The sequence below is a fragment of the Gnatocerus cornutus genome, chromosome 4, assembly GCF_029298725.1.
Source record: "Gnatocerus cornutus isolate USDA-ARS CGAHR chromosome 4, icGnaCorn1.1, whole genome shotgun sequence".
NCBI classification, from domain to species: domain Eukaryota; kingdom Metazoa; phylum Arthropoda; class Insecta; order Coleoptera; family Tenebrionidae; genus Gnatocerus; species Gnatocerus cornutus.
Window position 1 is genome coordinate 6530350 of NC_142236.1, and position 26420 is coordinate 6556769.

The following is a 26420-nucleotide window of genomic DNA, read 5'->3' on the forward strand; positions in this document are numbered from 1 at the left end:
CAAAGAAAGAAATTCAAATTAAGTCTTAAATTAGTATCAGAGTCAAATATTGAGACTATAACTGGAATTGAGATCGAGACAACCAAAAGTAAGATTGAGACTACAACCAAAAGTGAGATTGAGACTACAACCAAAAGTGACACTGAGATACAACCAATAATCTTCTGAGATTGAGACTATAACCGAAACTGAGATTGAGACTACAACTAAAACTGAGATTAAAACACTGAAAAGTGAGATTGAGACTACAACCAAAACTGAGATTAAAACACTTAAAAGTGAGATTAAAACTACAACCAAAACTGAGATTAAATCACTCAAAAGTGAGATTGAAACTACAACCAAAACAGATTAAAACAATCAAAACTGAGATTTAAACTACAAGCGAAACCGAGATTAAAACACTCAAAAGTAAGATTGAGACTATAACCAAAACTGAGATTAAAACACTCAAAAGTGAGATTGAGACATAACCAAAACAGATTAAAACAATTAAAACTGAGATCGAAACTACAACCGAAACTGAGATTAAAACACTCAAAAGTAAGATAAGACTACAACCAAAACTGAGATTAAAACACTTAAAAGTGAGATTGAAACTACAACCAAAACTGAGATTAAAACACTGAAAAGTGAGATTGAGACTACAACCAAAAGTGAAATTACACCTGAGACAGTCCAAAACCAACATTGAGACTTAAGAGTCACATTAAAATGGATATAAAATGACATTGGACTAATCCTGAGAAATAGATGAAATTAAAATTGTAACCGAGGTTGAGATTTTCTCTGAAACAAAGGAAGAAACTCAAAATCATGTCATACATTAGAAAGCTGAGACAGATATTAAGACTATCATTAGAACTTCAACTGAGTTTTGAATAAAATTTGAATCTGAGATTGTTTGTATAATAAAACTGAGAATTTAAGAAACCAAAAGAAGATTTATTAATACAACTAAACTAACTAAAATCCAGGAATGACCTTCCCTTTCTTCACCGCCCGTTTCATCTTCTTCACCTTCTTCTCCTTCTTCCTCTTCTCAATATTCGCCGTCCTCTTATCCTGCCTTTCCTTTTTCCCCTTCTCTACATTCTCCTGCCTCTTCTCCCATTTCTTCTTACTAGCCCTCTTCTTCTGTTCCTGTTTGTGTACAGTCTTCTTCAATAATCCAACATCATCTTTAACTTTCTTCCCTTCTGCTTTAGCCATCGCGTTCTTCCACGCCGTCTTCTCCTTAACTTCCACAACTTCAGCCACATTCCCTTCCTCCTCCAGTTCTTCCAACTTCTCCTTCTGGTCTTCTAACCGTTTCAACAACTTTTTAGGATCCTTCTCCTGTTTCTTTTCCTTCTTTGTGCCCAAATTCGTAAAATCAAACTTAGAGAACACCATTTTCCCCTCACTGTTAAAAACAGGTTTTGCTGGTTTAACAATTTCCGGATCATTTTTCACAAGTTTCTCAGCACGCTTTATCTTCATCTCCGCGTTGCGCTCATCCTGTTTATTCTTCTTCTTCAGTCTATTCTTGAGGTTTTTCCTCGCGAGTTTGTCTTTGTAGGTTAACTTCTTCTTGCTGGTGATGGCGTGGAGACGCTCCTGGAGCTCACTGAGGGACTGTGCACGGGTTTTGTCATTCTGTTTCGGGAGTTTCGGATTTGAGGACTCCAATTCCTCCTCTTCGTCGGCGCTTTCCTCTGGAGAATCTCATCAGAACGTGTTAAATAAAAGTGGATTACTTACCATTTCTTGTGGGGAGAGATAAAATTGAGAATAAATCGGCGGCGAATTTGTTTTCAGTCCTAAGAGTTTCCTCGACTTTTCGGGCGTCGAAAGTCCGTTTTGTTTTAGTTAGTTGCATTTTGGGTTTGTTTACAGGGGAGTAAAACACATGGCAGTGACAGGTGACATAACCTCAAAAAATAAGAATGACAGGTGACAGATGACAGCGACCGGGGACTGGGGTTATATGAAATTAATTAATTCGGAAAAACTGATGTTAGAAGTGTGTAAAATTGTAGTAATTACGAGGAAAATTAATTGTATTTTTAATTATTTGATTAGGCAAATAAAGTTATTCTTTGGTAATACAGGCAACTAATTAAACGGCGGTGTGTCGTTGCTTGCCTACCACCAGTTTCGATTGGCTTAGCTTTGAACTTTTTCTTTGGCGCGATATTCAAAATGTGAAACTGAGATTGAGTTAGAAATTAAAATTGAAATTGAGACAATAGGTCGAGCCTACAATTGAGAAAATTGTGATTCAATAAAATTTAAATTTTAAGTATTAATTTTTAATGAGTCTAATAAAAATTGAGATTACTCGTCAAAATTAAGATTAAAACAGAATAAAATTTACATTGAGACTTACTGAAACTGGGATTGAGATAAATTAAGATTGTAATTGACATGACCTAAATTAAGACTGCAGTCTCAATATGAACTTACGTTGACATATGAAATTAGGGATAAAAATTAAATTAATTAAAATATTCACTCTCAGTTTTAGATGTAGGTCTCAACTAAAAGTGAGATTTGATATAAAAATGAAAAAGAGAGTAAGAATGGATATAAAAATGTAATTTTAGAACCAATATTAAAAATAAAATTGAAAATAAAACTAAATCTAAATCTCAATTTTGAATATGACTCTCAACTACAATTGAGATTCGTTTCAAAAATGAGAGAGTGAAACCAATTCTGACTATAAAAATGAGATTATGGGATTAATTTTAAGACTAAAACTTAAAATAAATTTAATTTTGAGACTGACTATAACTGTGATTGAGACACATTAAAAATTTAATTTAGATTATGATTTAAATTAAGAGTAAAGTTTTAATCTTTATTAAAGTTGACATATCTGTTGAAATTGAGAATAAAATTAAATTTTTGATTTCATTTTAAAAATGAGTTTTAACTAAAACTGAGATCCGTTTTAAAAAATAAGAATAATTTTAGATATAATAATGAGATTTTAAGATAAATATTAAAAATAAAGCAAAAAATAAAATTAATATGGAGAGTAATTTAAACTGCGATTGAGATACATTCAAATTGCAGTTGAAATTATCTATTAAATTAAGAGTAAAGTGTCAATCTTGACTAAAATTTACATTTCTGTTGAAAGAGTGATAAAAGTAAATTTACACTTTCAATTTTAAATGTATGTCTCAACTAAAATTGAGATTTGTTTAAATATCAAGAAACTGAGAGTGATTTTAACCATAAAAAAATTGGATTATAAGACCAAAATTAAGAAAGAAAAAGAAATTAAAATTAATATTAAAACTAACAGAAACTTTTATTGAGATTCATTGAGATTTCGGTTTAGATTATGACTCAAGTTAAAAGTGAAATTTTAATATGTATGGACTAAAGTTGACATTTACGTTAAGAGTGAGAATAAAATTAAATCTACAGTCTTAATTTTGTAATTGAGTCTTAACTACAATTGAGATTTGTTTAAAAAATGCGAAAGTGAAAATGATTTAAAATATAAATATGAGATATTAGAACCATTATTGAAAGTGGATTTAAAAATTAAATAAATATGGAATCTGAGTGTAACTGTGTTTGAGATACATTAATATTCCGGTTGAGATTATGACTTAAATTAAGAGTGAGGTCTCAATTTTGACTAAAGTTGACATTCCTTTTGAAAGTAAAGCAAAAAAACATTAAATGTATAGTTTCAAATTTGATTGTGTCTTAACAAAATTGAGAATCGTTTTAATAATGAAAATCTATTGAGATCTATTTTTGTTGTAAGAATGAAATTATTCGACTAATATTAAGAATGAAAGTGAAATGAGAATGTAATTAATTAAATAAATATTTGCAATTTTAAATGAAGTCTCAACTAAAATAGAGATTCGTTTCGATAATAACAAACTGAGACTGATTTTGACTAAAAATGAGATTATAATATTGAGAGTGCAACTGAAAATCAAATTAGTATTAAAACAGACTGGAACTCTGATTGAGATACATTAAGATAACAGTTGAGATTATAAATTAAATAAAGTTAAAAATCTTGAGATTGATCTAAGTTGACATGTTGAAGCTGAGAATAAAATTAAACAGTCTTAATTTTTAATGTGAGTCTCAAACAAAACTGAGATTTCATATAATGATAAGAAACTGAAATTGATCTTGACTATAAAAACAAGATTATCTGAGAATAAAATTATATTGAGATCAACAGAAACTGGGATTGAGATTAAGATTGCAGTTAAGATAACTTAGTTAAAAGTGAAATATTGACTAAAGTTGACATTTTTGTCGAAAGTGAGAATAAAATTAAATCTACAGTTTTAATTTTTCATGTAAGTTTCAACTAAAATTGAGATACGTTCTAATAATAAAAATTTGAGACTAATTTTAACTATAAAAATATTGAGATACATTGAGATTGTAGTTGAGATTACAAATTAAATAAAGTTTGAAATCTTAATATTAACTAAAGTTGACATATATGTTGAAAGTGAGAATAGAATTAAATTTAGAGTCTTAATTTTTAATTTAAATGTGAGTCTCAACTAAAACTGAGATTGAACTTTACTATAAAAACAAGTATACATGATAACTATTAATTATAAGTAAAACTGAGATTAAAACTAATATTGAGATAATCAAAAATTGAAATTGACTACTGTAAAGAGAGAAATATTGATTAAAGTTGACATTTCTGTCAAGAGTGAGAATAAAATTAAATCTACAGTCTCAATTTTAATGCAAGTCTTAACTAAAATTGAGATTGGTTTCAATAGTGAAAAACTGAGACTAATTTGAACTATAAAAGTGAGATTACAGGACCAAAATTAATTAAATTAAATTGAGAATAAATTAATCGTAAGATTAACTTAAACTTTTATTGAGACACCTACATATCATTGCAGTTAAGAGTTAAGTTAAGTTAAGTTAACTTAAATTAAAAGTGTAGTCTCAATAATGACTAAAATTGAAATTCGCGATTCTCAACTAAAATTGAGATCCGATTTTAACTATAAAAACGAAATTAAGTTATTACGGACCGATTTATACAATAATGTAATTGAAATTAGTTTAATCTCGCAAATAATTTGACGATTGCTTAGATACATTTGCTTGGCCGTAAAACAGTCACATGAAACTTCAACAAGATGTTAAGAATTTAATCGGAATTAAAGATTTAATTAAGAGGAAAACTAAGAATATAATTAAAATTGAGATTGTGATTAAGAGACATTAACATTTAGATCAAAACTAAAAGGAAAAATTGAGATTAGGTAAACAACGTTTTTAACTTAAGAATTCTCGAGAACACCAAAAGGATGCCAAAATTGAATAAAACGAGCTCGTAAATGGCAAAACCAAAACCCCCTCATTACGTCCCTGTTAATAACGAGCTAGTGTGAAAACCCTCATACTCGAAGAATTTTTTCCAAGTAGTACAATATGAACTCAACCTAATCTAAACATCATCAAGCCTCTACAAAAACTCTTTCGCTCCAACGGAAACTAAACAAGACACGCAAATCTCACACCTCCACGCCTATAACACTGTTATTTCTTTCAACTTAACCTTGTTACCGCCGATGCCACCGTATCATTTTTTCCGCATTAAACCCTTATCTAGCAAACATCCCAATTTTTTCCTCTCTTATTCGGTAGCGCTAACTAGCCGTTTTTTTCCCGAAAAACCCCAATTGAATTTGGGATTTCTTGTACCTGCGTTTTTTCAATCCATCCTCAGCACGCAACTTAATGATTTTTACACAAAAATCCAATCGATTCTCGTTAGATTTTCACGGTTCAAAGAAAAATTGGTTAATTGCGCATGCCGTGACTTGCAAGAGCCCTTGAGACTATTCCGAACATGACAGCTTGGAATTATTCAAAAATGCAGTTATTGCACACTTTTAGGGCTGCACTTACAAAATTTCGACTATTTGTTGGGACTCGGGGCGAGGAGTTGCGTGTGAGTGAGAAAAAAGCGAAAGCTGCTTAACATTCATTGGGATTCAATTATGAGCGGTTTTGGGTAATTTCGGGGGCCGCGGTTTTGTCACTATGGGCGCCCCGGGGGACTGTACATAATTGCTTTCAAGATTTCCAGAGGCGGAGTGCATTTTTGCGTCGTTTCTGTTGTGACGCAGCGTTGAAGTCTCCACGGCGAACCCCGATTTCGCACCCTCGCAGGCGAGTAAAAAAATAATTAAAAGGTTTACTTACCTGTTCACAATGGGGTAGTTATGGGGATACCGAAAAACCGGAATTGGGTCCTTTGTGAAGGACTCACATCCGGAAACTAGAATGCGGCATGGGAAAGGAAACACTCGAATAATAGTAAAAATTTATTTGGATCAAAATTGAGCACTTAAGACTAACTTACACAATTGGCACATAATTTAGTTTGGTCACAGCTCTAGCTACTACTACAATACTGAATGGTGACATCTTAAGAACTAATCAACAGTATCTACAAACAATATTTACACCTTTGGCATCCCGCACGTCTAACACTTCTTCTTCAATTCTGTGCTCTGTTGTCTAGGAGGTCGTACAGCGCCGTGATGTACGTCTGAGCCATCTGAAGAGTCTCGTACTTGCTCAGCTGCCTGTCTTGTCCCAACTGCGGTAAGAAAGTCCTCAGCCGATCAAACGCCTGGTTCAGATTCTGCATCCTTCTGCGCTCTCTCGCGTTGGCCGCTAATCTCCTCTTCCGGAGGACGAGAGGTGTCACACGACTTTTACTTCTGTTTCCGGGCTCTGGACTGGTGCTCTCTTCTGAGTACGAGTCGTAAGAGGTGGTGGACCAGTCACTGGTTTGTTGAGGTGTCAACATGTAGAGATAACCGAACTCGGAGGATTCCATCACCGATTCACACTTGTTACGAGAAGACGGACGTTTGGCGCTCGGTGTGGACGTTGGGGTTTTTAAGGGCGCCCCCGCCCCTGAGCGCGTGCCGGACGGCCAATGGGATGGCGAGGGCGGGGGTTGACGCGGGGAGGGGGAGGGTGAACATGTGGTTAGGGACGAAATTACGATTTTAGGAGAAGAGGTAATTTCGATGACGGTTGGGACGAAAACATTTCGATATGGGATGAAAGTGCAGTTTTAAATATACACATTGAAGCAATAATCTAAAAAAATTTAATCGTAATTGGCTTTGGGAAACGATAGCATGTCGTATCTAACACTATCGCATCAGTTTTCGCATATGAAAACTAAATAATTTAGAGATTTGGCAGTTTTCGAGCAAGAAGCCGACGTATGTTAAAAGCACAGGCAGAACTAAACAAAAGTAATAATAGTAATAATAAGAAGAAAAACCTCACAGTTTGAAAAATCTACTGAAATAATCTAACAATAAAAGCAAGAAAATTAAAAAAAAAGTACTTACTAAACGCGAAAAGTTTATAGAATCTGAAGAATTTAAAATTTAAAGAAAATAAGTGTATTAAAAAAGAAGAAATGTCAAAAAACTTGAGGAAGTTAGAGATAATCGACTTAAAAATCTGAAAATTTTAAAGAATTTTAATAAAGAATGAAGAATTTGAAGAAACGAGAGAGAATTCAGAAAAGACTTTAAAGTAGATACATACCTACACGAAGAATATAAAGAAAGGATCAGAAGAGAGACGAAGAATTCGAAATATTTAAAGATTTTAAGAAGAAAATCTAAAAAGTCTGAAGAATTTCGAGAATCTAAGAAGAGAACTTAATAATAGAAATTTGAAAGAACGAGGGAAAAGTAGAATTTGAAGAAAGTGAAGAATGAATCAAAGAAAAAATTTACATGAATCTCAAGAAATTGGGAAAGGTAAATAAAGAATCAAAAAATCTAAAAGTCTAAAAAAGACGCGCATGAATCTAAAGAATTTTAAGAATTCAAAAAAGAAATCTTAAAGTTGAAGACTATATAATCTAGTATAAGTATAATCTAAAGTAACATTCTGATGAGATGTTACAAAGAAACTGAAGAGTTTGAATAATTTCTTGAATTTAAGAAGAAAACTTAATAAAAGAATTAAAACAGAGAATCCGAGACCTTTAAACAAACCAATAAAAACAATAATTTTAAGAATGTAAAGAAGAAATCGACAAAAAAATTTTTCAAAATTCAAAGAAATTGCGATATGTAAGTAAAAATAGAATCTGAATTCTGAAGAGGGGCGTTAATAATTTTGAAGAATTTGAAAAGTCTAAAAAAATTCAAAAATAAATATGATTTAGAAGAAATATTATAAAGAATCTGAAGAGCTCGAAAATTTTTGAGAATTTAAGGAGAGAACACAATAATAAAATCACAACAGAAATCTTAAGAAATTCGATGAAAGTAATGAAAAGCAGAATTGAAAGAAAGTAAAGAAAGAAAAATTCTATAAGAAGATATAATTCATAAGATTAAAACGAATAAGATAAATAGAAAATCGAAAAATAGACACAAAAGAGAGATGCTGATAAATCCGAAGGATTTGAACAATTCTAAATGAATTTTTAACCGGAATAACGTGAAGTTAAGATTTGGAAGAGAAATTCTAATGAATCTGAAAATCGGGAGGAAGAATTGAAAAATTTTTTTTTGAAAAGAAAAACCTAAAAATGGAATCAAAATAGAGAGTCGAAAGCATTAGAAGAATGTAAAGAACAAAAGAATTTAAAGAAAGTAAAGAAGAAATATATTTTTGAAAATCTCTAGAAATTTAAATAAGTAAAACGAGAATCTAAGGATTGAGTATAAAGAGAGACGCTGATAAGTTTGACAAATTTGTAGCAATTTTAAAATATTTTAAATAATCTAAAGTAAGATACGAAAGAAATATTACAAAGGATATATAGTTTGATATTATAGAATAGTTTGAAGAATTTTAAGAATTTAAGGAGATAACAATAATAGAATCAAAACACAGATATCAAAAATTTTCAAGTAAAGAAAGAATAATAAAAAAAGAATTTCTTCAAAAATTTTAGAAATTGAAAAGAGTAAAGAGGTAAAGTAAATACAAAAGATTAATGTTTATGAATCTTATGAAGAATTTTAATAGTCGAAAAACACATTTTAAAGAGACTTTGATTAACCAGAATAATTTAAAGTAAAAATTTAAGATTCATTAAAGAAATTAAAGAAAGTGAAGAAAGGATCCAAAAATTTTAAGAATCCGAAGAAGGTTGAGAATATAAGAATTTAGAATACTATTGGCGACACCGAAATGTGAACGATTTTTTCCTCGTCAAGGATTTTTACCCTAATTCCCATAATGTAAATCAGACTTAGACCAGTGGCGTTTTTTTTTTCCTAAACATTTTATCTTAGCTATACAACTTTTAATAATCAGCTGCCACTGCTCGTGGTCAATAGTACAATAATAGTTCAAAAATAGACTGATGTCTAAATCAAAATCTGAAAGAGAATTGAGAAAGTATGGAACAGAATCTCAAAAATCAACTTTAGAGCAGAAAATGTAAAATAAAAAATAAAAGAATGGATCGACCGAATGTAAAAAAAAACATTTAATGTAAATTAAGAGACTACGTTGAATCAAACAGTTCAAATTCTGCTTTACTAATTTTTAGGTTTTTTTAAATTTTTTAAGTTTTTTTTAAGTATTCTTCTCTTTTGTAATACTTAGTTTTTTTTTAATTTCTCTTTTTAAATGAGTCACTTTTATGAAACATTTCTTTCGGTTTTATTCGCCCATTTAGATCGTTTTGACCATGCAAAATTTTCTTGACTACAAAATTGAAACAATTAAGAAAAGTCTTTTCTTAAAGAGTTTTTAACTTACGTTTATTTAAAAAATTAAGGATTTGTTTCTTAAGCCATCTTACTAAGAACAAAACAACTGCTAGAAAAAGAATCAACAAACCAATAATATCCAGCAGAAAGAATTCAAACCAAGACAAATCAGCCGCTGGACTTCTCAAATGCTCTGCTCCATTGTGCCTTAAAACGTATTCAATCCACCAAATGGACTTTTCCAAACCGGTCATTGGTTGATCAGAAAAAACATCTTGCAGTTCCCTTACGTTTTCTCTATACCTAGAAAAATAAATAAGTGGAAGAACACACTAGTGAGTTAATTCTTACTTTGAGTTTTCAACAACTTCAACGATAGTTTTTTTGACCTCCTCTTTGGTCATGGTTACATAATTAAGACTTTTCCCAAGACCAAGTTTGACCAGTCTCATCACATTGGCCGGTTGGTCCGCAATAAAAGGAACTCCAATTATCGGAACTCCGTTAGAAATTGCTTCTTCTGCAGACTGTAATCCTCCTTGGGTTACAAATGCTCGAAGATTTGGGTGCCCAAGAACATCCTGCTGTGGAAACCACTTCGAAATTAAAACATTTCCCGGTTTGTCTGGAAAAGTGTCTTCTTCCCATTTCCATAAGAAGTTGTAAGGAAGTTCGGACAAGGCTTCCACGATTATCTTTCTAGTGGTTGGAGGCAGATTTGAGCTCATGACGTTGGTACCAAAACTCAGATACACACAACCATTGCTACAGGAATCGAGGTACGACTGAAGATATTTTGGTAATGGTTTCTTGGTACAAATATGCATTTGTCCCATCTCGATCACGTTGGAAACGAGGGGTCGCACTCCGTGTAGTACCGGATTGGTGTTCATCAAAATAAGACTGACGTTACGCTCGAGAGTACCAAGATATGGGCAATGGTCCCCCCAGTACAACTTAGCGATCTTATCACTTCTGGGTAAAAGTGACCAGTGATAGACCAAGCGGTACCAAATGTTATATGTCAAAAGGTAGATTTTTTCATACAGTCCCATCTCACCCATAACGTTGGAAAAAATATCGAAACTTACAAGTGGATGGATTGGATTGCCCACAGCTTCGTGCGTTTGCATAAAAACTCCAAAAGACGACACTCCTATTATAGGTACTTTAAATTTACACCCCACACTATACAACAAAGGGTGTAAAGTTTCTAGAAGCAACAAATCGAATTCCATTGATTTTGTGAGCATTTCCGTCAAACGTTTTAAATGTTCTTCTACGATTTCTCCTTCTTTGTTTAGAGCAAACATTGTTGTTTCTATAGTATGCCTATCTTTTGAGACTTTGTCGATAATATTAAATCCTCTCCATATGTTGTACGTGGTGCTCATATCAATCTCCGTTAAGTTGGTTAAACTGGAATTTTTCAGTGGGTCAGGGGTGAAGACAAGGACTTGGTGGCCACGTAAAGACAGTTCCTTCCAAATGGGTTGAAAAACAATTTGGTGGCTGATGGAGGTTGTGGGGAACATGGCCAAAATTCGGGCACACAGCACGCGATCGACCAAGAGAAGGACCAGCACGACCAACATTTTAGAAACTTAGAAGGTGTGAATGTGCACTGCTAGACGTTTTTATTTTAGATGTTATCTACTACTTATAACAAATTGGAGTTCTACGTTACATTTTCCAGATAAAATGTAAATAATTGATAGTTTTGTTCATTAAAAACGTAATTAATGGAACAGTTTTTTCCCTTACTTACAAATAGTAAATTCGAAGAAAAATGATAAGATTGCGGAACGAGTAAACTAATTTGTAGATAACCTATGGGAGCTTATAAAAGTAAACAATTTATAGAATTTTCTAATGCACTCTTGGAATTCTTTTGTTTTGGCATTTATGGAATTTTTGGATTCGCTGCATGTACTTTTTTTCTCTGAATTTATCTCTCAACTCACTCTTTGGCATTTTTTAATCGATTCCTCAGATTTCTCAAAAATCTAATTAATTCTATTTTTGAATTTTTTTTTAAGCTGTTTTAATTTGTTTAAATGTTTAGGATTTTTTCTTCTTAGAATCATACTTTTTTGTTTTAATTTTCTGTTTCTTATAATTTTTCATCGAATTCTTGTTTTTTAATTTTTCAATTTTATCAACTTCTTCAGATTCTTAAGGGATTTTTTTAAGACTCTAATCTTAGTTATGCTTTTCAGAGTCTCTCTTTAGTTCCTTGATTAGGTACTTTAGATTGTTTGGGGATCTCTTCCATTTCAATAGAAAAGAAATCGAAAGAATATAAAGAATACAAAAATTGAAAACAAAATGTCTACTTTAAGTTCAGAAAAAAAGTCAAAATGGCTTCAGAAAACCAAACGTACTTTGTTAAAAATCCTCAAAATTTAAGAATTTGAGGAAATTAAAAAAGATCAAAAAAATGAAACAAATTCAAAATACGAATTTATAGAAATAAAAATTTAGAAGAATATTGGAAGTAGGAACATAATTATAATTGAGATCAAGAAATTTAAAAATTTAAAAACAGATATCTGAAGAATCTTAAAAATTTTAAAGCAAGAAAAAAAAATAGAATCGCAAAGAATTCTCGAGGAATTTGCAGAAGTCGAAGCCAGAATTGAAATTTTTTAATTCAGTGTTATAATTCATCAGATTGTTTGCAATCTTTGAATTCTTCAAAAATCAGAAAAAAACATGATAAAAAAAGAAGAATCAGATCCACCAGTTTCTTCTTAGTGTTTCTCATCTTATTAGAAATATCGTTTCAGATTCTTTTTTTAAACTTTTTGAATACCTGAGTTCTTTTTCTGTGCTTACTTTGAATCCTCTAATCAGACAATGTTTAAAAATTCTCGCTTCAGAAGCCTCTTCAGATTGTTTGCAATGCCCGTTTTTTTCAGTTATTTTTTTTTTTTTTAGATCTTCTAGATTTTATACTAATTACAAAATTATCAATGATTTTGTTATTAAAGAACTTTAATTTTACGTTTATTCAACAAACGAAGAATTATTTTCCAAGTCAGTTTTAAAAATAAAATACCAACAACTAAAAGAACAACAAAAAACGCAGCAACATCCAGCAGAAAGTACTCAGACCAAGACAAATCAGCCGCTGGACTTTTCAAATGCTTTGCTCCTTTGTGTCTTAAGACGTACTCAATCCACCAAATAGACTTTTCCAAACCTGTCATCGGTTGATCAGAAAAGACATCTTGCAGTTTTCTTACGTTTTCCCTATACCTAAAAAAGAAGAAAAGTAGAAGAACACACCACTGTGCTGACTTTCACTTTGGATTTTCTACAACTTCAACGATGGTTTCTTTGAGCTCCTTCTTGGTCATAGTCACATAATTGAGACTCTTTCCAAGACCAAGATTGACCATCCTCATTACATTCGGCGGCTGGTCTGCAATAAAAGGAACTCCAATTATCGGAACTCCGTTAGAAATCGCCTCTTCTGCAGACTGCAATCCTCCTTGGGTTACAAACGCTTGAAGATTTGGGTGACCGAGGATATCTTGCTGTGGAAACCACTTTCGAATTAAAACATTTCTGGGTTTGTTTGGAAGATTATCTTCTTCCCATTTCCACAAAAAGTTGTAAGGTAGTTCCGACAAAGCTTCCAGGATTATCTTTCTAGTGGTTGGAGGTAGATTTGAGCTCATGACGTTGGTACCAAAGCTTAGATACACACAACTATTTGTGCAGGAATCAAGGTACGACTGGAGATCTTTAGGTAACGGTTTCTTGGTACTAATATGCATTTTTCCCATTTCAATCACGTTGGAGACGAGCGGTCGTACCGCGTGTAGTACCGGATTGGTGTTCATCAAAATAAGACTGACATTGCGTTCAACAGTACCAAGATATGGGCAATGGTCCCCCCAGTACGACTTGGCGATCTTATCACTTCTGGGTAAAAGCGACCAGTGGTAGATCAAACGGTACCAAACATTATTCGTCAAAATGGTGATCTTGTCATACAGTCCCATCTCTTCCTCGGCGTTGGTAAAAATATCTAAACTTACAAGTGGATGCGTTGGATTGCCCACAGCTTCGTGTGAATGCAAGAAAAGCCCAAAAGACGACACGCCTATTATTGGTACTTTGAATTTACACCCCACACTATACAATAAAGGGTGTAAAGCCTGTAGAAGCAGCAAATCGAATTCCATTGATTCTGAGAGCATTCCCGTCAAGCGTTTTAAGTGTTCTTCGGTGATTTCTTCTACTTTCTTTAGAGCAAACATTGTTGCTTCTATAGTATGTCTATCTTTCGAGAGTTTGTCGATGATATCAAACCCTCTCCATATGTTGTACGTGGTGGCCATGTCAATCTCCGTTAAGTTGGTCAGACTGGAATTTTTAAGGGGGTTGGGTGTGAAGACAAGTACTTGGTGGCCACGTAAAGACAGTTCCTTCCAAATTGGTTGAAAAACGATTTGGTGGCTGATGGAGGTTGCGGGGAACATAGCCAAAATTCGGGCACACAGCACGCGATTGACTAAGAGCAGGACCAGCACGACCAACATTTTAGAAATTTAGAAATTGTAAAATTTTACTGCTAGTAGTTCAAATTTAATATGTTATCTACTACTTATTGCTAATTGGGGTGCTACATTACAATTTTCAGATAATATGGATAATTGACAGTTTTGTTTATTAAAAGCGTTTCTAATGGAACAGTAGTTTCTCTTACTTACAACTGGAGTATTGTAGATAATCTATTGGAGTTTATGTAAGTAAAAAATCTATAAAAATTCTTTCTTGGAATCTTCTATTTTGGCTTCTGTGGAATTTTTGAACTCACTTCATGCCCTTATTTCTCAAATTTCTTTTTGACTCACTTTTTAGGATTTCTCTGACGATTCTTCAGAATTCTTTGAAAATGTTATTATAATTATACTTTTAGAGTCACTGGAGTTTTTCAAAATTGTTTTATCGTATTTTAAGCACATGTATTTTTAATTCTTACGATTTTTACTTCTTATAAGTATACTTTTTGTCTTAATTTTCTAATTTTTTTTTAATATTCTTTTTTTGATTTTTTAATGCCTTATATTTTTCGGTTTTTGAATTCAATAAAAAGTTTTAGATTTTTGGGAGACTTTATTAGAAATCTAGTCTTAGGTTAGATTTTCACAATCCTTCATTAGTTATACTATTCCTTTAGATTCTTCAGTTTTACTACAAAAGAATTTAAACAAATCTAAAAAAATTGAAATTAAAAAAAAAAGATTGTTTAGCTTAAGATCAAAAAAGAAGTCAGAAAAGCTGCAAAAAATTCAAACGCATGTACTTTTGTAAGAAATTCTCAAAATTTAAAAGTTCTATGGATTTATAAGGTCAAAAGAATGGAACCTGAAAGACAAATTTAAATGTATAAAAATTCAGAAAATTCTATAGAAAAATATGAAAATTTGTATAGTTTAGATGTAAGAAAAAATCGTAAGAAAAATATAATTAGAATAAAGACCAAAAATTTTTAAAATTTTGAAACTACAATTAATGAAAAATTCTAAAGAATACGAATAAATTTGAAGAATCTTAAAGAACCATCTCTATGAATTTGCAAAAATCAAAGCTAGAATTTGATGATTGCAAGCATTCTTCTTAAATACCAATGTTTAGATTCTTCAGATTGTATGCATTCTTTGTTTTCTTCAAAAAATAAAAGAAAAAATAAAAAGAAAAAATCTAAAGCAACATTACAAAAAATTTGAAGGTACATATGTATTAAAGAGAAGAACCAAATTCATTACTGCATCGGATTCTTTCTTGTGTTCCTGATATTCGCAATTTTGTTTCAGATTTATTTTTTAGACTCTTTTAAAGTCTCTTTGTGCTCTCTCTCTTTAGACAATGTTTACAAATTCTCTTTTCAAATGATTCTTCAGATTCGTTCTGTTTGATGTTTAGGTAACTTGAATCTTCCAGGTCTTAAACAAATTATAAAATTAACAAAGGTTTTGTTATTAAATAACTTTTACTTTACGTTTATTCAACAAACGAAGAAATAGTTTCCAAGTCAGTTTCAGCAAGAAAATACTAACAATTAGAAGAACAACAAAAAAAGCAGCAACATCTACCAGAAAATATCTAAACCAAGACAAATCAGCCGCTGAACTTCTCAAATGCTCTGCTCCATTGTGCCTTAAGACGTATTCAATCCACCAAATGGACTTTTCCAAACCTGTCATTGGTCGATCAGAAAACACATCTTGCAGTTTTTTCGTGTTTTCCCTGTATCTAAAAAAAGAAAAAAAGAAGAACATACTTTCGAGCTGATTCTCACTTTGGATTCTCAACAACTTCAACGATAGTCTCTTTGAGTTCCTCTTTGGTCATGGTTACATGATTGAGACTTTTTCCAAGACCAAGCTTGACCATCCTCATCACATTGAGGGGTTGGTCAAAAATAAAAGGAACTCCAATCATCGGAACTCCGTTAGAAATCGCCTCTTCTGCAGACTGCAATCCTCCTTGGGTTACAAACGCTTGAAGATTTGGGTGACCGAGGATATCCTGCTGTGGAAACCACTTTCGAATTAAAACATTTTCCGGTTTGTCTGGAAAAGTGTCGTTTTCCCATTTCCACAAGAAGTTGTAAGGTAGTTCGGACACTGCTTCCACGATTATTTTTCTAAGGGTTGGAGGCAGATTTGAGCTCATCACGTTGGTACCAAAACTCAGATACACACAACCATTGGTACAGAAATCGAGATACAACTGAAGATCCTTTGGTAATGGTTTTTTGGTACTAATATGCATTTGTCCCATCTCGATCACGTTAGAAACGAGGGGACGCACCCCGTGTAGTACCGGATTGGTGTTCATCAAAATAAGACTGACGTTACGCTCGAGAGTACCAAGATATGGGCAATGGTCCCCCCAGTACGACTTGGCTATCTTATCATTTCTGGGTAAAAGTGACCAGTGGTAGACCAAGCGGTACCAAACATTATACGTCACACTGCAGATTTTGTCATACAGACCCATCTCGCCCATGACGTTGGTAATAAGATCGGGATTTACAATTGGATGCGTTGGATTGCCCACAGCATCGTGCGTATGCAAGAAAACTCCAAAAGACGACACTCCAATTATAGGGACTTTGAATTTACATCCTAAACTGTAAAGCAGAGGATGTAAAGTTTCGATAAGTAGCAAATCAAATTCCATCGACTCTGTGAGCATTGCCTTAAATCGATTTAAATATTCTTCAATGATTTCTCCTTCTGTGTTCAGAGAAAACATTGTTGTTTTTATAGTATATTTATCTTTTGAGATTGAGTCAAAAATATCAAAATTTTCCCATATTTTGTACGTGGAATATCAATCTCAGTTAAATTGGTCAAACTAAAATTTCTGAGAGGTTCGGGTGTAAAAACAAGCACTTGGTGGCCACGTAAAGACAGTTCTTTCCAAATTGGTTGAAAAACGAATTGGTGGCTGATGGAGGGTGTGGGGAACATGGCCAAAATTCGGGCACATAGCACGCGATTGACGAAGAGGAGGACCAGCACGATCAACATTTTAGTAACTTTCAAAGTGCCTTAAAAGTTTTAATTTTGTTTGCTATCAACTATATATAAATAACTTGAGTGCATAATTAAAATGTTCAGATAAAAATGTGAATGATTTATGGTTTTGTTTTTTTAAAACGTAACTAATGCACCAGTTTTTTTTTGTACTTATTGATAGTAATATTCCAGTAAAAGAAAAGAGATAAGACTGCGGAACGAGTAGAGCAATTTGTAGATAATTTATCGGAGCTTATGTGAGTAAGAAAAACTATAGACTTTTCTAATTCTTTCCTGAAATGGATTTTTCCAAGCGGTTGATAAAAAAAATTGCAGTTTTTTCGCGTTCCATGTACCTTAAAAAAAAAAAGTTGTATGTAAAAATGTTGTAAAAATCTTTCTAGTGGTTGGAGGCAGATTTGAGCTCATGACGTACCAAAACTCAGATGCACACAACCACTGGTACAGAAATCTAGGTACAATTAAAAGTCTTTTGGTAACTGTTTCTTGGTGCTAATATGCATCTATCCCATCTCAATCACGTTGGAGACGAACAGTCGTACTGCGTGTAGTACCGGATTGGTGTTCATTAAAATAAGACTGACGTTGCGTTCGATAGTACCTAAATATGGGCCATGGTCCCCCCCCAGTACGACTTAACGATCTTATCATTTCTGGGTAAAAGCGACCAGTTGTAGACCAAGCGGTACCAAACATTATTCGTCTAAATGGAGATCTTGTCATACAGTCCCATCTCTTCCACGGCGATTGTAAAAATATTTAAACTTACAAGTGGATACGTTGGACAGTTTCGTGCGCATGCAAAAAAAAGTTCAAAAGACGACACGCCTTTAATCGGTACTTTGAATTTACACCCCAAACTGTTCACTGTAAAGCCAGTAGAAGCAGCAAATCAAATTCCATCGACTCTGTGAGCATTCTCGTCAAACGTTTTAATTATCCTTCGGTGATTTTTTTTACCTAGTTTAAAGCAAACATTGTTGTTTCGATCGCATGTCTATCTTTCGAGATTTTGTCGATGATATCAAACTATATCCATGCGTTGTATTAAAAATTCACGTTCGGTAGAAGTAACTAAATTTTGTAACTTTTATTTTTGAGCTGTGTAACTAAGGTTATAATTTTTCTAGTGTAAGGTCTTGTAAAACAGATGTCATCCAAATGACAGTTTTTGGTTTGTCATTAAAGGTAAATATATATTTTCCAAGCGAAAAAGTAGAAAATCATCAGAGCTCCGAATCAGATTCAACTAGTTCATCGATTTCATCTTCTGAATCTGACTGTGTTAGTGTTACAATGATTGAAGGAATATTGTCTACAGCTGCGTCTCCCATGAGTGCTGTCCAGTATTGCCTAATTAATTTTTCGCAGTGTGAAACAAAGTTTTTCCAGTTGTTTGGTGTGCTTTGCAAAATTGATTTTAACCTTTGTTCCTTCCGATCCTGTTTTCTTCCTTTTGAAACTGTTTGTCTTGTAATAGTTGATTCCATCTCGTTATATTGTCAAATTTGAATGACAAATTTATTTGATAGACAATGATGCCAATGTTTAATTCCTAGTTATTTTAGAAATTCAACGTAGCGACACAAAAGTATCTATTAGTTACTTCTACCGAACGTGAATCGCTAATACAAGGTGTTTATAAATGTTTCTAGCATCAAGCGTGGCTTTGGAATTTCTGTCGTACACTATTTTGACGCTTTATTTTCATGGTGAATAAAACTATCTTAAAAATTATTTATAATGTTACTTACTTCAATGACGTTTTAGTTACGGTTTTGTGCCCAAGTTTTCGATTTTCGGGTTTTAAACCACAACTCGAACAGTTTATTTCTCAAAACTTACTTTGCTTCATGTTTGAGGTTAACTGCAAATGTCAGTTGACAAATCGAAACCCACATTTGTAATGAGCGACACATTTCTTTGACATTTCATAGCCACCCTTGATGCTAGAAACATTTATAAACACGTTGTATGTGATGCTCACATCAAGCTCCGTTAAGTTGGTCAAACTGGAATTTTTGAGAGGGTTGGGGGTGAAAACAAAGATTTGATTAGCTTACGTAATGACAGTTCATTCCAAATTATTTAAAAAAAGATGGAGTTTGCGGGGAACATGGTCAAAACTCAGGCACATAACACGCGATTGGCCAAGAGGAAGACTAGTAGGAGCAACATTTTACAAACTTAGAAGGTGTCAAAGTGCACTTCTACAAGTTCTAATTTTACATGTTATCTACAACTTATAGCTAATTGGGGTGCTTTTTCCATTTTGTCTCAGATTTTTTCTTTTGAGTCAATTTTTGAGATTCTTCTGAATTCTTCGAAAATAAAATAATATACTATTTTTTGGTTTCTCTCTTACAATTTTTTAAAAGTTGTAGGTTTTGTAATGTAAACTTAGGTAATGTTTTCAGAATCTCTCCTTAGTTTTACAATTACTTCAGATCTTGCAGTTTCATTACAAAAATTTGAACAAATCTAAATAATGCAAAATTCAAAAAAAAATTGTTCAGTTCAAAATATAAAAAGAGGAAAACTCTAAACTCAAAAACTTCTTTAAAAAATCCTCAAAAGTTTAAGAGTTCTAGGGATTTAAAACAGCACAACAGAATGGAAGACAAATTTATAGGTATAAAAATTTAGACGAATCTGAATTGAAAAAAAAATTAGACAAATATGTAAAAGCTTGTATAAAGAAAAAATCGGAAAAGAAATATAATTAAAATAAAGATCAAACTATAATTAAGAAAAATTCTAATAAATACAAATAAATCTGAAGAATCTTAAAGAACCATATCAACAAATTTGCAAAAATAAATGCCAGAATTGGACAATTGGAAATGTTCTTAAATTCAATGTATAAATTCTTCAGATTGTTTGCATTCTTTTTTTCTTCAAAAATCAGAAGAAACAGAAGAAAAAATCTAAATTAAATGAAAGACCTAAAGCGAAATTTCAAAGACATTCCATTTCTTTTTGTGTTTGTCATATTCGCAATTTTGTTTCACAATCTTTTTTAATGTTTTTTGAATTTTCTTCTGCTCTTTTTTTGAACAATTTTTAAAGAATCTTTTGATTGTTCGCGTTGACCGTATACTTTCTATTCGATTTTTGGGTGATTTGAACCATCTGGAATTTATACAAATTACAAAATCAACAAAAGTTTTCTTATTAAAGAACTTTAACCTTGCGTTTATTCAACACACGAAGAATTAGTGTCCAACTTAGTTTCAGCAAGAAAATAACAACAATTAGAAGAGCAACATAAAAAGCAGCAACATCCACCAGAAAGTATCCAAACCAAGACAAATCAGCCGCTGGACTTCTCAGATACCTTGCCCCTTTGTGTCTTAAGACGTACTCAATCCACCAAATGGACTTTTCCAAACCTGTCATTGGTTGATCAGAAAAGACATCTTGCAGTTCTCTCGCGTTTTCTCTGTATCTAAAAAAGAAAAAAACTAGAAGAACACACTATTGAGCAGATTCTCACTTTGGATTTTCAACAACTTCAACGATAGTTTCTTTGAGTTCCTCTTTGGTCATGGTCACATGATTGAGACTTTTTCCAAGACCAAGCTTGACCATCCTCATTACATTGAACGGTTGGTCAACAATAAAAGGAACTCCAATTACCGGAACTCCGTTAGAAACCGCCTCTTCTGAAGACTGCAGTCCTCCTTGGGTTACAAACGCTCGAAGATTTGGGTGACCGAGAACATCCTGCTGTGGAAACCACTTTCGAGTTAAAACATTTTTTGGTTTGTCTGGAAAAGTGTCGTTTTCCCATTTCCACAAGAAGTTGTAAGGTAGTTCGGACACTGCTTCTCGAATTATCTTTCTAAGAGTTGGAGGCAGATATGAGCTCATCACGTTGGTACCAAAACTCAGATACACACAACCATTAGTACAGGAATCGAGGTACGACTGCAGGTCTTTTGGCAACAGTTTTTTGGTACTAATATGCATCTGTCCCATTTCGATCACGTTGGAGACGAGAGGTCGTACCGCGTGTAATATAGGATTGGTGTTCATCAAAATAAGACTGACGTTGCGTTCGAGAGTACCAAGATATGGGCAATGGTCTCCCCAGTACGACTTGGCGATTTTATCATTTCTGGGTAAAAAAGACCAGTGGTAGACCAATCGGTACCAAATATTATACGTCACACTGCAGATTTTGTCATACAGACCCATCTCGCCCATGACGTTGGTAAAAAGATCGGGATTTACAATTGGATGCGTTGGATTCCCCACAGCATCGTGCGTATGCAAGAAAACTCCAAAAGACGACACTCCAATTATAGGTACTTTGAATTTACACCCCAAACTGTACAGCAAAGGGTGTAAAGTCTCGATAAGAAGCAAATCAAATTCCATTGACTCTGTGAGCATTGCCTTAAAACGATTTAAATGTTCTTCAATAATTTCTCCTTCTTTGTTCAGAGAAAATATTGTTGTTTCAATAGTAGATTTATCTTTCGAGATTGAGTCAAAAATATCAAATTTCTCCCATATTTTGTATGTGGAGTTCATATTAATCTCAGTTAAATTGGTCAAACTTGAATTTCTGAGAGGTTCAGGTGTAAAGACAAGCACTTGGTGGCCACGTAAAGACAGTTCTTTCCAAATTGGTTGAAAAACAATTTGGTGGCTAATGGAGGGTGTGGGGAACATGGCCAAAATTCGGGCACACAGCGAGCGATTGACCAAGAGGAGGACCAGCACGATCAACATTTTAGTAGCTTCAAAAAAAACATACTGCTTAAAGTTCTAATTTTGTTTGCTATCAACTATATGCATAAGTATAACTGGAGTTTATGATTATAATTTTCAGATAAAGTGTAAATAATTTACAGTATGTTTATTTAAAACGAGGCTAATGCAGCAATTTTTTCACTTAGGCACTTAATAATAATGGATTCAAAAAAAAGTGATAAGAATGCGGAACGAGTAAACTAATTGTGTGGATAATTTATCGAAACATGTATATAATTAAAAAAATTTGGATTTTTCTAGTTTTTTTGTAATTATTTTATTGGTATCTATGGAATCTTTGATTTTGCTTTATGCATTTTTTTCGATTTACTTTTTAGGATTCTTCAAACAATGCTTCAGATTTTTCGAAAGTTCAATTGTTTAGTTGTATTTTTGCAGTCTTTTCTAAATTCTTCTTTACTTTAAATTTACATTTTTTGAATTTTCTCCTCTTAGAATCATACTTTTTGTTATCATTTTCTGTTATTTACAATTTTTCATCGAATTCTTTGTTATTAGTTTTCTAATTACTTTATATTTTTTGGTTTCTCTCTTCTTATTGTATAAAGATTCTTCAGATTCTCTTAGGTTTTAAATTTTATATTAACTTTTCAGAATCTCTTCATAGCTCCTCGATTACTTTAGATTGTTTGGGAAGCTGGTTTGTTTCAATGCAAGAGAATCTGAACGAATCTAAAGAATATGAGAAATTAAAATGTCCAGCTTTAATCAGGAAAAAAAAACGTCAGAATGGCTGGAAAAACTTAATCGTTATTTTGTAAACAATCCTGAAAATTTAAGAATTTGAGTTTAGAAGAGGTTGAAAGAATGAAAAGAATCTCTGAAAGAATCCAAAAAACAAATTTACAGTTCGTCCCCGGCAATTGGTCCCCGAACCTTTTCATCTCCGACTTATTTGTCTCTAGTCAATTTGTCTTCCGGTTAATTCGTCCCTTCGAAAATTTGTTTTCAGCAAATTTGTCCCTGAAAGCTGTGTTTGCATGCGCTGTAATAATAATAATAATAGCATCAACTGCACGTATTTGCGGTCACACACAATAAAAATGTCTGTTTTTCATAATTTATTACCTGCCTAGTGTTTGGCAACAATTTTAAAATTGTCGTTAACAAGTTTAAATAACAAGTATTTGTTTTATTAAAACAGTGCAACCTCGATTATCCCTGCTTTTTAGGACCAGAGTTGTTAAATAATAAATACGTTTAAGCCAACATAATTATAATATAGTAATTAAAATATATAAAAATTTATAATTTTTTTAATAACAATTTTAAAAATTTTACATAATTAAAAATCAACTCTTATCAGACATATTACATAAAAGCGACTATTTTGTAGTAAACAAATCTAGTACTTTCATTTATTTCTTTTTTGGTCCCAAAATTTTCTTTTGCCACTTGAGTTTTTAGTTGCCTGAATGATGAAGGTTTTCATTGCAAAAGAATGTATTTCAAGCATTTTTTTAAAGTATGCGAGCATTACTATTTAAAGACAAAAATTTTAACTCATCATTTTGTTTCTGCTCTCTGCACTGACTTAAATCTCATTAAACTACACCAGTTGGTTTTCTACGAAATTTTATAGACAAATTTTTATTTTGAGTTAGTCCTGCATATAGAAAATTCTATAATTCTTATTTCTTGTTTTAAAATTTCATTATTTAATACATTTAATAAACATTTTCAAAGGAGTAAATATACCAAATTTGACTTGAATTTAATAGACAAATTTTGATTTTGAGTTACTAGTACATTATGAAAAATTCTAAAATTCTTACTTCTTGTTCTAAAATTCTATAATTTAATACACTTAATAAGCATCTTCAAAATAGGAAAACTTCGAAATTTGAATGTTCTAATTTTAAAACTGTCGAAGTTACGAAACTTAATAGACAAATTGTGATTTTGAGTTAGTCCTACGTATGAAAAATTCTAAAATTCTTTCTTCTTCAATTATTATTAAAGATCGCACCGGGACAAATTAGGCTGAGGGCAAATTGCATTGGGGACGAAAGAACCCGGGACGAATTGATCGGGGGACGAATTGTCGGAGACCAATGGACGGGGGCAAACTGTCGTATTTCATAGAAATTCGAACAGAACTGAATTAAAAAAATATGATTTGAAAGAAAAAAAATCCAAAGAATACAGATTAATTAGAAGAATCTTAATAAATTAAAATAAATAAAGAACCAAAAAAACATCTCAAGACATTTGCAGAACTCAAAGTCAGAATTGAACATTTGGAATTGTTCTTCAATTTAGTGCCTAGTTTCTTCATCTTGTTTGCTTTCTGCATATTCTTTAAAAACCAGAAAAGAAAAATCCAAACAAATTGAAGAAAAAAGAAGCAGTTTCAGTTTCTTTTTTGAATTTCCAAAGTTTTTTTCTGGGCTTTCTTTGAATCCTCTCTATGGTTAACGTTCATAATTTTTTTTCTTCAGAAGATTTTTCAAAATCTTGGCTTTGTACGTATTCTTTAAATTCGTTTCTTTTGGTTTTTAAATCTTGATGTTGTACAACATTAAAAAAAAATAAGATCTTGTTTTTAAAGAACTTTTATTTTACGTTTATTCAATAAACAACGAAGTAGTTTCCAAGTCAGTTTTAACATGAAAATACCAACAACTAGAAGAACAACAAAGAACGCAGCAACATCGAGTAGAAAGTACTCAGACCAAGACAAATCAGCCGCTGAACTTCTCAAATGCTTCGCTCCTTTGTGTCTCAAGACGTACTCAATCCACCAAATGGACTTTTCCAGACACGTCATCGGTTGATCAGAAAAGACATCTTGCAGTTTCCTTACGTGCCTCCTGTACCTTAAAAAGAAGAAATGTGAAAGAACGCATACACCACTGAGGTGATACTCACTTTGGATTTTCAACAACTTCAACGATAGTTTCTTTGAGTTTCTCTTTGGTCATTGTCACATGATTGAGACTCTTTCCAAGACCAAGTTTGACTATCCTCATCACATTGAGCGGTTGGTCTGCAATAAAAGGAACTCCAATTATCGGAACTCCGTTAAGAATTGCCTCTTCTGAAGACTGCAGTCCTCCTTGGGTGATAAACGCTCGAAGATTTGGGTGACCGAGGACATCCTGCTGTGGAAACCACTTTCGAGTTAAAAAATTTTCCGGTTTGTCTGGAAAAGTGTCGTTTTCCCATTTCCACAAGAAGTTGTATGGCAGTTCTGATAAAGCTTCCACGATTATTTTTCTAGTGGTCAGAGGAAGATTGGAGCTCATGATGTTGGTACCAAAACTCAGATACACACACCCATTGCTACAGGAATCGAGGTACGACTGAAGATCTTTTGGTAATGGCTTCTTGGTACTAATATGCATTTGTCCCATCTCGATCACGTTGGAAACGAGGGGTCGTACCGCGTGTAGTACCGGATTGGTGTTCATCAAAATAAGACTGACGTTGCGTTCGAGAGTACCAAGATATGGGCAATGATCCCCCCAGTACAACTTGGCAATCTTAACACTTCTAGGTAAAAGCGACTAGTGGTAGACCAACCGATACCAAACATTATACGCCACACTACAGATTTTGTCGTACAAACCCATCTCTCCCATGACATTGGCATAAATATCAAGACCTACAATTGGATGCGTGGGATTTCCCACCGCATCGTGTGTTTGAAAGAGTAAACCAAAAGACGACACTCCAATTATAGGCACTTGGAATTTACACCCCAAACTATACATAAGAGGGTGCAAAGTCTCAACAATGATTAAATCGAATTCCAACGTCTTTGTAAGCATTGTTTTGAGAATTTTGAAATGTTCTTCGATTATTTCGCCTTCTTTGTTCATAGCCCACATGGTAGCGTCTATAACGTAGTTGTCCTTCGCCATTTTATCAGCAATATCAACTCCTGTCCACAAGTCGTACGTATAGCTCATATCAATCTCTGTCAAGTTGGTCAAACTGGAGTTTTTAAGAGGGTTGGGTGTGAAAACAAGAACTTGATGGCCACGTAATGACAGTTCGCGCCAGATTGGTTGGAAAACGATTTGGTGGCTGAGGGAGGCCGTGGGAAACATGCCCAAAATTTGGGCACAATGCCCACCATTGACCAGCAGGAGGACCAAGACGGTTAACATTTTAGGAACGTAAAACTACGACTTTGAAGATGTAGAATTTTATTACAAATGACGGTATTTTTGTCATTTTATTTATTACTTATAGATAATTACAATGATGAATTACAACATAAATTTTGAAACACTGTCAGTTTTGTCTATAAATATGGTCAGCTAATGGAACATGTGTCATTTTGTCGTTTTACCTGATAAGTTGAAATAAGTGGCAAAAAAGGAAACATGTTAAGTACTTT

The 26420-nt window shown here is 32.9% G+C and overlaps 5 protein-coding genes and 2 pseudogenes across 6 annotated transcripts; all 7 read right to left on the bottom strand.

Annotated features, from left to right (window-relative positions):
* Window positions 1–924: 924 nt before the first annotated feature.
* Window positions 925–1937, bottom strand: LOC148176258 (surfeit locus protein 6 homolog). Its single transcript, XM_088034168.1, has 2 exons — window positions 1744–1937; window positions 925–1697 (listed from the first exon to the last, which is right to left on the bottom strand). Exons 1-2 carry the CDS (start codon window positions 1859–1861, stop codon window positions 967–969), a joined length of 849 nt encoding a protein of 282 aa, XP_087890294.1. The 5' UTR covers window positions 1862–1937; the 3' UTR covers window positions 925–966.
* A 4388-nt stretch (window positions 1938–6325) lies between these two features.
* On the bottom strand, window positions 6326–6913 carry LOC148176259 (protein atonal-like). Its single transcript, XM_088034422.1, has one exon. The coding sequence runs from the start codon at window positions 6857–6859 to the stop codon at window positions 6515–6517; it is 345 nt and encodes a 114-aa protein (XP_087890548.1). The 5' UTR covers window positions 6860–6913; the 3' UTR covers window positions 6326–6514.
* A 2834-nt stretch (window positions 6914–9747) lies between these two features.
* Window positions 9748–11342, bottom strand: LOC148176260 (UDP-glycosyltransferase UGT5-like). The gene is made up of 2 exons (XM_088034415.1): window positions 10077–11342; window positions 9748–10028 (listed from the first exon to the last, which is right to left on the bottom strand). Exons 1-2 carry the CDS (start codon window positions 11318–11320, stop codon window positions 9755–9757), a joined length of 1518 nt encoding a protein of 505 aa, XP_087890541.1. The 5' UTR covers window positions 11321–11342; the 3' UTR covers window positions 9748–9754.
* A 1370-nt stretch (window positions 11343–12712) lies between these two features.
* On the bottom strand, window positions 12713–14587 carry LOC148176261 (UDP-glycosyltransferase UGT5-like). Its single transcript, XM_088035030.1, has 2 exons — window positions 13035–14587; window positions 12713–12986 (listed from the first exon to the last, which is right to left on the bottom strand). Exons 1-2 carry the CDS (start codon window positions 14276–14278, stop codon window positions 12713–12715), a joined length of 1518 nt encoding a protein of 505 aa, XP_087891156.1. The 5' UTR covers window positions 14279–14587.
* An 810-nt stretch (window positions 14588–15397) lies between these two features.
* Window positions 15398–17289, bottom strand: LOC148176262 (UDP-glycosyltransferase UGT5-like; annotated as a pseudogene). Its single transcript, XR_015769989.1, has 3 exons — window positions 16042–17289; window positions 15742–15995; window positions 15398–15685 (listed from the first exon to the last, which is right to left on the bottom strand). The product of XR_015769989.1 is annotated as a UDP-glycosyltransferase UGT5-like (transcript).
* A 3175-nt stretch (window positions 17290–20464) lies between these two features.
* LOC148176263 (UDP-glycosyltransferase UGT5-like) lies at window positions 20465–22057 on the bottom strand. The gene is made up of 2 exons (XM_088035031.1): window positions 20787–22057; window positions 20465–20738 (listed from the first exon to the last, which is right to left on the bottom strand). Exons 1-2 carry the CDS (start codon window positions 22028–22030, stop codon window positions 20465–20467), a joined length of 1518 nt encoding a protein of 505 aa, XP_087891157.1. The 5' UTR covers window positions 22031–22057.
* A 2560-nt stretch (window positions 22058–24617) lies between these two features.
* Window positions 24618–26127, bottom strand: LOC148176264 (UDP-glycosyltransferase UGT5-like; annotated as a pseudogene).
* Window positions 26128–26420: the final 293 nt, after the last annotated feature.